Here is an 11,095-nt window from a genome sequence, read left to right on the forward strand (position 1 = left end):
AAATGTGCTCATTTTGTGAAATCAGGTTACATGATTGCTAATGAAGAAAAATATATAAAGGCATCCTCCTTTCCTCATGCACACAGTACAGAGTCCCTTGCTAACAAACGTGCCAATCTAAGTAATTAGTAACCATACTTATCTTTTCCTTCCTTCTATTCAAACATGTACACCTGGGACACAACCACATCCCAGGGACTTGCCCAAAATACAACTCACAGTTCCTGAAGAATAACAAGCCTGCATTTGTGAAGGAATAAACCAAAGATGTGCTGGACTGCAAAAAAGGTTGCTGGCTTTGGAGGGGGTACCTTAACCACATATTCCTGTATTTGCCATCTGGTGCACAATAAACAGGAAAAAACTCATCCAGGCACAGCCTGCTACTCCACATCCACATGGTGTATGTGGAATAAATCTCTGTAGATAAACTATGATTTTTATCTGCACATTTTTCTTCCCTCTTTTTTGTTCACAAGACCTGTATTTCTACACCTTCACCAAATCACTGTGGCTGCACACACTGCAGGTATTTCTATCTTTACAAAAAGCATGCTGGTAACTAGCAGGGCTTGTCCACTACAGCTGTAGTAACCTGATTAGGACTTAGTATGACATTTGTGTAACTGTTTTGCTTTAAGAGGAAGTACTAAGACAATAAAGTTCTTATGCTTCAGGATACAGGGCTGCAAGGAAAACAACCTCAGGCTTCCTCCTAGTTCAAGTCCAGTAACCACTCCTTACATAGGAGAGAGGCTCTACAAGATAAGATTCCTGCAGGAGTTGTGTCCTCAAAGGGTTCAGTGCTGCAGGTAAACCTCATTTGAGTAACTCTTACAAGAGAAATCCCAGTCCCTCGGTTCCATCATGTGCTGCTGCAAGGTTGCATTCCCTGAGGTTTCAAACTGCACACAAAGTAAGGTTCCAGTGCCAGGAGAGTGAAGCTGTTTTGGGGAAAAGTGAGCAGGTGAGGTGGAGGCAGAGGCACAGGGCTGTTTGCTCCCAGATGGGAGGGCAGAGCTGGGAGCTGAGCTGTGACAAGTCTGCAAGAGAATAAACAGTAACCTCACAACTTGCCTATGTCTGGCTTTTTATCTTAAACTCGTCAAACTGCTTTTTTATAGAAGCTCATTGTGTAGTTAAATGGGTCAGAGCCTGTAGTTTTACCTTAATGAGCACATAATATTAATCACTTGGAGTTCTTGAAACCTGATTTAAAAATACCACTGCACTCCTTGGCAGAGACACAGAAACCCTCACAAACACACTTTTCCTTCTGCTGCCTCCAAAATACATCATTTCAAGTTCTAGCTGAAGCTCAGTGGAATCTGCTGCTGCAAACTGAAGATGGGACTTAAAAGGGGTGAAAACTCCTGCCCTGGTAGCAGGAAGTCTTTTCCTAAACACCTTTGTTTTCTAACAGCCAGGAAAAGCATGAAGAGTGAAGGAGAAAATTCACCTGTTGCTTTCAATACCCCAGTCTCAAGGACAGCAAAAAACTGGTGCTGTAGGAAAAAATGCATCTATTTAGCAAAGCAAACCAAGCTTCTTTAACACAACAAAAGAGTGAAATTTAAATGCTACTGCCAGGATTCCATCTGAATGCTTTGCCTGTTTCTTGCTGTTCCCTCCAAGTTCCCGGAGTGCTTTGCTGGCTCCACAAGGCTGACCCGTGTGTAGCTGCTGCAGCAGGAGCCTAGTTCAAAGCAAACAAGGGCTGCTCTCAGGTCCTGTGCTCCCACATTAACCAACAGCGCCAGCTGGAGTCGCATCCGCAGGGAGCTTGGAGAGAGATTTCCACCAGGAAAACCCTCTCAGTCACATTGCCTTGGAGCCAAAAGGAGTTTGCCAATCTCTTCAATCTTCGCAGAAAACAAAAATGTTTTCTCCATGACTAGAGGAGATAGATGTTTGATATTTTCATTTCAAAAACATCCAGCATTATAATTTTATTTGGGCTCCAATGTCATTTCAGTTGTCTGGATTATCAGGATAAATGGTGTTAGGAGAGAACCTAAACTGGATATGGGGAGGATATGGTACAGATATATATAACAGCAAAGGTCTGGATTATAAATGCAATTGGTAGAAAATACAGCATAGAAAATATTTTTAAGTTCTAGTATTTGATTTCATCCTCAATAATCCGTTTAAAAAACAATATTGTGCTAAATGTTTCTAATGCAGAACTAGAGAATCTAAAGAGTTTTCAACATCAGGGATTTGGGTGTTGTATTTTCACAAAACCCATTAAGTTCAATACTGGATACTGTATTCATGTCCATGAAGATAATGCAAACATATTTTTGCATGTGAGGTATCCCCTCATATTTAAATATGTCAGATCAGGATGAATTAAGTCCTCTTGTTGTTCACACAGCCCTACTTGCACCATACTTTAGAGAAAAGTGTGTTTCTAAGCAGTTAGTGCATATAGTGACATACCACAGCTGCAAACACCTGGATGAACAATCCTGGCTTTTCCCTGTGCTGCAGCTGCAGGACTCGTACTCCAGGAGCGGCATCGCCTGTCTCACTGGGGAGGAGATCGGGAACTCCATCCAAAACCTGGAGCTCATCGAGGGTGAAGACAGAGAAGCTGATCCCTGCTGGCAAGTCAAGTGGCACCTGGGAAAGTTAATTAAAAAGGTATTTGGGAGCAGTGTGCTTGGTGGTGTTACAGCTGGAGGAATCCTAATAGCAGAATAAAGGAGGCTCAGATTGTTTTATTGCAAAGTAATTGTCAGGCCACAGCTCCAGCTGTACTGCTTGCACTGAAGCAAAGAGAAAAACAACCCATAAAAGTGGTTTCACTGCATTCAGGAAATACTAAAGCAAAGACTATCAGCTTTTACTAAGCAAATTCCTGTGATGGGTTGGCTTATCTGAATTACCTCAGGGTGAAGGGTTTCTGCCTGACCGCACAGATCATGGTGCCTCAGAGCTGTCACTGCCTCTGGAAAAACAGGGAGATTGGGGAGAGAAAATGAGGTTAAATGTAACACAGGGAGAGGTACAAAGGTGCCTAAGGAGTGGTCCAGTCACGAGCTGTGTGATGCAGTGATGGAGGAAAGAGCACGTGGGCACACAGCATCAGGCACAGCACCTTCCCAAAAAGCACCTCCTGCGTGACTTGCACACCATACACATCATTTTGGCTACAGAGAACAAAGTCAGTCTGGCTGAAAAATCACAGGGGCTAAAATCCTCTGAAATGGCTTTCAAAATCCCATCTACAGCACATAAACAAGCTCATCCACAGAAATTATCTCCTGGCTGAAATTTCCTGGCAAAAACAGATCTTGCAGTCCAAAACAGATTCTCTATTTGTATTCAGAGATCTCAGCTCCTCTGGTGGAAGCTCTGCCAGTGAAGTCCCTGAACTCCTGCACAGAGAAAGCATTGTTTTAATTGGTGGATGTTTACACATCTAATATACTACTAGCTCCCTGATTGCTTAGAAGAAGGTAGGCTGGGTGCCAGAAATAAGTTACAATTATGATAATACTACTGTTACTATCAGGATAGATGGCTAAATAGATATGTGGCAGGACAAAAGCCATCAATAATTGGCAACACAGGCTTTATTAGCCATCCAGGTAAAGCATCACCACACTTACTGCTGCTACATCACTGTCCATACCAAACTGGTTGTTTCAGCAGTCAGCAAACAGTTATGAAGAAGGGGAATGCACAAAGTAAAATATGCTGGATTAAAAGCTTAGATAGATAGGTAGAGGTATAAAAATAAATAAAATTTAATTTTTTCAGATCTAAGACCATATAGTTCACAGTACCAAGTATTCTATAAATGGAAGCTGGGGCTTGAACACTTCTCTTATTTGAGAGAAGCATGAAAGTCAGATTTTTCAATAGACTTACGCCTCTTGAAAATGTTTTCCTATGCCTTTCATCACCTATTACAACGAATTAATAGATGCTTTTTTCCCCCCTATTTTCTTGTTGATCAAATTCAGAATCCCCTTTATTAATGAGTAAAAAAAAAAGTGTGTCTTTTTCCTGCCCCTGTCAGCCTCAGCTGACAAGCTAATTAATTTTTACTGTGTTTGTTGGCAGATGATGTCAAGAAGCTACGAGGAAAACATATCTGCAATCAACGGTACTGTAATAATTTTATTATCTGTGGTAAAAAGGAGCTGCTAAGGGCACTTGATGTGTAATGACTTGATTTTTTAAAAATGCAGAAAACTGGCATCAAATCCTTGTATGATCTAAGATCTTGTACTGGCATCAAGTCATCAAAAAATTATTACTAGAAGGTAAATTCTTTTCAGGAGCCAGAGTTACTGTCAAGTGGTCAGAGCAAGGTAGCCAAGGTGGATGCAGAGGACTCAGCCTCTGGATCTCAGTCCCATGTGTATGGGGGATGTTTAAAAAGCCCTCCCAGTACCCCAGCTCCTGCAACATGCAGCACAGAGCTATAGAGATCAGTTAAGGAATAGCTCAGCTGAAGCTCACACTAAAGATGCTGTGTGAAAGCATTACAGCCTCCAAGTGGAAATTCACAGGGAGATTAGGAATATTTAACCATAAAATTGAGTACTATGGGTCATTTTGTCTGTTGGTAACTTGAAGGCAGAGGGAGGAGAAAAAGAATAGAGGCACATAAAGACATTTCATGAGAAGCGTGAAAGCAGAATTTGAGCCTTATTAGCCAGCAATCAGCCATCACTCTGTGATTCAGTCAATTAAAAAGTGACATAGCTATTCCTTAAAATCAAGTCAGGTGGAACAGATGTGCTTTCTGAAGTCTTTGCTTCTGATGTGGGGTTTCTTTTTCCCTTTAGTTGAGAGGACTCTGACCCTGCCACACTCGGAGGGGCAGCAGCCGCGCGGTCCCATCCGCCGGATCGCGGCGCACCTCACGGGCAGCAGCAGCAGGAGGAGCTCCCTGACCTCACGCAGTAAGGAGGAACCTTTAACCACAGTTAAAGACCACAAAATTAATTAAATTACTCTCCCATTGCTAGACTCAAAACACCTTTTAATACTTGTATTGGGTTAGTAGTAGGAAACAAATCGTCTTGTCCCAGACATTGGGTTTTTTCTGCTGATTCCCACCAAACAGAGAGAAAGCCCATTTCCTCTGGGTACCTCCCTAACTCTTCTTTTGGAGCCTTCATTAGGGGGAAAAAGAGCTTTAGATGTCCTTCCTAGTGTTATTTAGATGTCCTTCCTAGTGTTAAGTTTTCCTCTTTTCTTTCATTTCCTTCTGTTGGTTGTGCGAGTCCCAGCTGCTATGGTGACAGACCTATTAGAAATGTGAGACAGACAGGAGAGACTTGACATTCAGGCCATGTTAATGAATGTCATACTCAGCTTTCTGCAGCTTCTGAGGGTATCAGACACTATTGGATATTTTAACTTTGTTACTAAGTAAAAACATAATTTTGCACCCTTATTTGGGAGCATAAATACTAAAAATAAAGGCAGTTCATGTTAATTCCCACATAAAGCCTACTTATGGACCATCAGATTGTTGTGAGAATGGACCTGATGAACTGCTGGGAAGAGCAGGTTTCCTTACTTTGTTATTAAAAACCAGGCTCCTCAGCTAGCAGACACTTGGCTTCACTACCTGTTTTTTAAGTTAATATTTCTCTCTTTTTTTTTCAAGTAAATCCCTTGCCCAGAAGAGGAATTGGACACAAAATAAACAACTGGGAGTCATCAAGAAAAGGTCACTCCTTCCTTTACAACGTGGAGCTGAGAAATGGCGAGTTAGTGATACCCCAGACGGGCTTTTACTACATCTACTCACAAATTTACTTTCGCTTCCGTGAAAACGAGAACGAGGACTCAGAATTGTTGGGACAAATCAGAAACCCCAAACAGCTTGTCCAGTATGTTTACAAACTGACTAATTACCCTGAGCCCATTTTGCTCATGAAGAGTGCAAGGACAAGCTGCTGGTCTAAAAAGGCAGAATATGGACTTTATTCCATCTATCAAGGTGGTGTGTTCCAGCTGAAGAGAGAGGACAGGATTTTCGTCTCTGTCAGCAACAGTGACATAGTCGACATGGACAAAGAAGCAAGTTTTTTTGGAGCTTTTATGATCAGTTAGAACATGAAAATCATGATCCGAAACGGCCCAGTGTTTTCTAGTCAGGGACAGCTTAAATTCCTATAAAATAGGGGATCGCAAGCAAAAGCTGTTTCAATACCAAAAAGAGCAGTCTCCCCTTTCTCAGCTCACTCACCGCACGCCGAGTTCTGTCCCAGCAGCCAGGAAGAGCAGCAGCAGCTGGCTGTGGCAATGCTCTGTGCAGGCACAGGCAGCCAGGCTGGGAATGTGTCAGGGATTCACAGCCCTTAGTTGATTCCTTTGGCCAGAACCCCAGGCAGGTAAGGGCTCACCAGCAGCAGAGATGCTCCAGGCTGGCTCAGCCGTGGCACCAGTGATGGATGCTCCAGGTCTGGTTCCTCAAGGCTGAGACTGGATATCAGATTCTATTTGCGCTCTCCATTGAGACCCTGTCTGGAATTTATCAGGAACCTTTGTACATACTGTACCCAAGTGCCTGTGGAATTTCTCCTGAAGTTTTTTGGACAGGAGTTTTGCAGAAGCTGCACATCTTCATCTCATCTAACAAAGCACTTAAGCACCTAATTAATTTTAAGCACACAAGCAGTCTGACTACACCAAGGTATCCACATGCTTGAAATTAAGTATGTGCTTAAGCATTCTCCAGGATCATGTCTTGAGTAAACACTCAAAACACAATTTGTCTTGTGCAGGATATTGTACATAAGAACAGCTGCTGGAATGGCACTGAAGAGCTTTTGAAATCAATCTGTGTTTTGATCAACATTTTGTAACAGTGCCTATTTACTTAATTAGTCTCCTGCAGACATCTCATCAGGCTCCCAATAAGTTCAGTAATGCAGTTGCTGTTACAGTTGTTGACAACAAGAACCTGGATCCAGAAAAAAAAAGGTGGGTTTCCATAAATACTGAATTCTGTGAGAAATTTGCAGCAATTTAGGCATGACAAGATTCTTCCATGTTTATTTGTACTGGTCTGTGTTTGGTAGGATGTAATGTAGAATAACACACCCCAATGACTAACATATTAAGGAAAACAGGCACAACTATCTGTACTTACAAATATGCTGCTTATTTAGATAATGCTGTAATTATTTGATTTTATTTTTTAGGAATGGGTGGAAAATTTTCACAATTTTTTTTATAAAACACGTTTTTTAAAGGAAATGAACAGTATATTTTTTAACTCGATGAAAATGACTATTTTGTATTAAAAGGATTTGAAAGTTTAGACTATATGGGCTCAATGCACAGCAAAAGTCAGGTAGTGTAAATCAGCACATCTGTAGCATTGTCAGTGGAGGAATAGCAAATTGCACCATGAATACTTTTTGCCCAGATTTGCATGAAACAGTGGGAAAGGTGGAAAAATAAAATTGGAGGGAAAGGAATACAGTTCTGCAAATGTTACTTGTGATGGCAGGATGAGGTCTGGCTGTCTATTTTTTTTTTTTAATACTCTGGGGTTGCCGTGGGAACCCTCCCATTCACCTGCGTGCTGTAATTAAATCACAGCAGCCCCCACACATGGGCCTCACCAGTAAACAGGCGTGGTTCATCCTCCTGCCCATCAACAGCAGGGCATTAGCACACACAGCCCCTGCCTTTATCTGCCCATTCAGACAAGCAGGGACCTTGGCTCACTTAAACACTGTGTTGGAGCAGCAAGAGAAGAATTTCAGGAATACCCTTCTTTTGGCAGGTTAGAGCCAAGAAACACACCAGAGTGAGCTGAAAATAATGAGGTTTAACTTCTGGCTGGTCTTTAATGGTGTCACACGTGCTGTGTTCAGTGGCAATCAAATTTGTGAAATTCTTCACCATTTACTGGAACACTTTGGTTTTCCTCCTTCTCACATCATCTGTTTTGACAGAGAACAGAAAATATTTCTACAGTTTTCTCTCTGATTTCCGTATTTAAATCAGAAATTTTCTCCCAGCCAGAAGGGCTGGAGAGCAGAGCCATTCCCTACATACCTGTATGTCTGTTACCTTGCAGAAATGACTTTTGTAGGTTCTCCTTGCAGACGGACTGGACTTGGTGCTTTCAGCACAGGACTCACCCCTGCTATCAGATTTGATCACTGCATGCAGAGCATATTGCAACAGGAATCACACCAAATAGTAATTTTCTGAGTGATCTGAAGGCATGTTTGCCAGATGTTATCTTGGGGGAAGATTATCAAGGGATATCAGGCAGGACACCTTTAAAGAAGAATGGAGAAGTATATCAAGTTCTGTTTGTGCTGTGTCCTGACTCACACTTTTCATCTCACTTTATGCTGAATGACATATGTAGCAAATTTTTATAGATTGCATTAATATGTGAATATTGTAAATTTTTCTACATGACTTTTATATAAAACATTTTTACTAAATAGTTGTTTAGTCTCACAGTGATTATTGGTGTCATCCTATGGCTTCCATGACAACCCTATCTTAGATCATTTCCCTGACACTGATTGGTATCAGATATGATCCACTAAATGCCAGAGATGGTTGCAATGCAAAGGACAAAATGCAAACCATTGAGCAATGCCATGTAGTGCAATTCCATATAACTGGCTCCCAGATCCCAGCTGGTGAGCAGCATCTGGAAGTAGTAAGCTGAAGAAGTCTCTGAAAATGGTCTTGTGACCAGAGGACAAAATTCTGAGAGTTTCCCTTGAGGTACTTCTCATGTTTCTGGACTTCAGCAGTTATTTAAGCACTGTGAATTCTTATTTAGTAGCAAAACATCTGATCTTTACCCATTACTGAGCTACAGTAGAAGATGTTTGTTCAGCCTGGAGAAGGCTCTGGGAGACCTTACAGCATCTTCCAGGACCTGAAGAGGCTCCAAGAGAGCTGGAAAGGGACTTTTCACCAGGGCACAGAATGACAGGGCAAAGGGGAATGGACTCACACTGCCAGAGGGCAGGGATGGATGGGATATTGGGAAGGAATTGTTCCCTGTGAGGGTGGGCAGGCCCTGGCACAGGGTGCCCAGAGCAGCTGTGGAGCCCCTGGATCCCTGAGAGTGTCCAAGGCCAGGCTGGATGGGCAGCTGGGATGGTGGAAGGTGGAACCACTGCACCAAGGCTCTCTCTGGAGTTGGGAGTGAGGCTGAGGAAGAGGGACACAATGCCCAGGTGTCACCCAGTGAGCTGGGTCTAAACCTCACAATTAGTGACTGCAGAGCACAGCTTTGCTGATTAATAAACTAACAGTGTTTTGAAGTCTGCTTGCAGATATTACTGCTATATAAACATCTATAAAGTAATTTGAGCTCATTCTGTGTTTGACTTTATTAAGCTGGATTACTGCTATTCCAACAGCACTCCTCAGTGATGAGAGTTGCTAAACCATAACCTTTGAAAGCATATACCAGGTGCTACCTCCTGCTCTAAACCACATTTATAACAGCAGTCAAAACACCTTCTGTCCCTGGATATAATACAAAAGACCTGAATTTGCTTTTCTCTAAGTTTTGGAGGTGCTTCATTTTAAAACGAATCTCTACCTTACAATCTGTTTTCCAGTTTCTTCTTCTCTCCACAATAAACACATAATGATTGTAGGTTCAAAGCCTTCAGATATTTCCATGACAACAAAGACTGATATAAACAAGAATTAGAACTTTACTGGACAAGAAGAAAATTGAAAGAATGGAACATAGGAGAGAAATCTCAAAACTCCACAAATAGAAACTCTTCTATTTAATCTCCAGTGCTCAATGCAGTTTGGAAGCTACTGAAGAGAAACACAAATAATTTAAGAGTTCCATGAAAGGTAAATGTCTAGTATAATGTGTTTTCTAAATTATCTTTTTAATATCTGGTTTGCTCATACATCCAGCCAGTGGATAAATAGAATAGAAAGTCCTTCACCCCCTTTCTCTCATCACAGTAAGACCAATGCCTTCACTCTTGTCTTGTTGGCAGCATGAAACTAATGTTCTTGCAGCTGGGGGCTGGTAGGTAACTTTTAGGAGCCTAAAGCCATCTTCTCTCACAGTTCTTACCTCTTCTATCACCACTCTCTGCACCACTGTCCTTTAGCAAATGCAAAGCCCAAGCAGGAATCCATTATCGTGCAGTGTTTGTGGATGACAAATCTTTAAAATCCATCCAAATTTGGCCTGCAATCACCAAAGAAATTAAAAAGAAAACTAAAGCTGCCTTTCTTCTCTCTCAGCTGGCATTTTTTTCTGGCCCTGATCCAACCCCATGCAGGAAAAGCAGCCAGAGGAGCCCTTGACTCATGATACCCTTTTAAGAAGGAGATCAATGTTGCTGTATTTGAAGTGCAACTGCCAGTTCTGATCCAATTGGCTCAAAACATATCAAACTCCCAAGAAATTCAGGGTTAAATCATTGCATTGCAACCTCAGGTTGTCTGGAGTGTAAAGATCTGGCTCTCATTCACTGTTGGTACTTGATTTTGGTATAGACACCACAATAAGTTATTATTCCAGAAAAGAATTAATTATTTTCCTGGGGGAAAAAAAACCAAAAACAAAAAACCCCAACATTTTTCTCTCTCTGGAGAAAGATAAATTGTCATTTTTGACAAGACACAGTTGAGCAAAACCAAAAATAATTTCATTAAGTATCCCCTCTGCATAGAAAGTCACATTTATAGCTTTGGGCCATTTTGTCTGGTAAATATCAACATCCTGCAATAACACCACTGGTCTGAGAATGTACTAGGGGAAAGAAATTTTTAAAAATGAGTGAGATAATTCCTTATAATAATGCAAAGTATTTGGCAGCCTAACCACATAAGCAGTTGCCATCTCCTCCAAAATATAAAGCAGTGTCATGTAAATTAGACTGGGGACACAGTTCTAATATGAAATAACTGTCTTTTAGTGGCATAAACCCCATGATTTTTATTCAGAAACATAACACAACTATACAGGCAGCTGGGTAGACAAAGTGAGAAGTACATTAGACTCTTCGTCCTTTTCGACTGCAATAATGTGCAGCCATCCCTCATAAAATTTAGCAACTGTTGAGTAACTTGCTGCAAAACTGTCTCAGAT

At 41.5% G+C, this 11,095-nt stretch overlaps 1 protein-coding gene across 1 annotated transcript; it reads left to right on the forward strand.

Moving 5' to 3' along the window:
• Positions 1-398: 398 nt before the first annotated feature.
• TNFSF10 (TNF superfamily member 10) lies at positions 399-8,449 on the forward strand. Its single transcript, XM_031055434.1, has 6 exons — positions 399-403; positions 749-812; positions 2,497-2,649; positions 4,078-4,120; positions 4,809-4,925; positions 5,639-8,449. Exons 1-6 carry the CDS (start codon positions 399-401, stop codon positions 6,085-6,087), a joined length of 831 nt encoding a protein of 276 aa, XP_030911294.1. The 3' UTR covers positions 6,088-8,449.
• Positions 8,450-11,095: the final 2,646 nt, after the last annotated feature.

This window comes from Geospiza fortis, unplaced genomic scaffold (assembly GCF_000277835.1).
Source record: "Geospiza fortis unplaced genomic scaffold, GeoFor_1.0 scaffold172, whole genome shotgun sequence".
Classification (NCBI taxonomy): Eukaryota; Metazoa; Chordata; class Aves; order Passeriformes; family Thraupidae; genus Geospiza; species Geospiza fortis.

Bases quoted from the DNA above. Each gene is read 5' to 3' on its own strand.
- TNFSF10 (XM_031055434.1), top strand. The intron at 813-2,496 runs GTAAACCTCATT...CCTGTGCTGCAG, and splicing joins CAAAGGGTTCAGTGCTGCAG to CTGCAGGACTCGTACTCCAG. The intron at 2,650-4,077 runs GTATTTGGGAGC...GTTTGTTGGCAG, and splicing joins TGGGAAAGTTAATTAAAAAG to ATGATGTCAAGAAGCTACGA.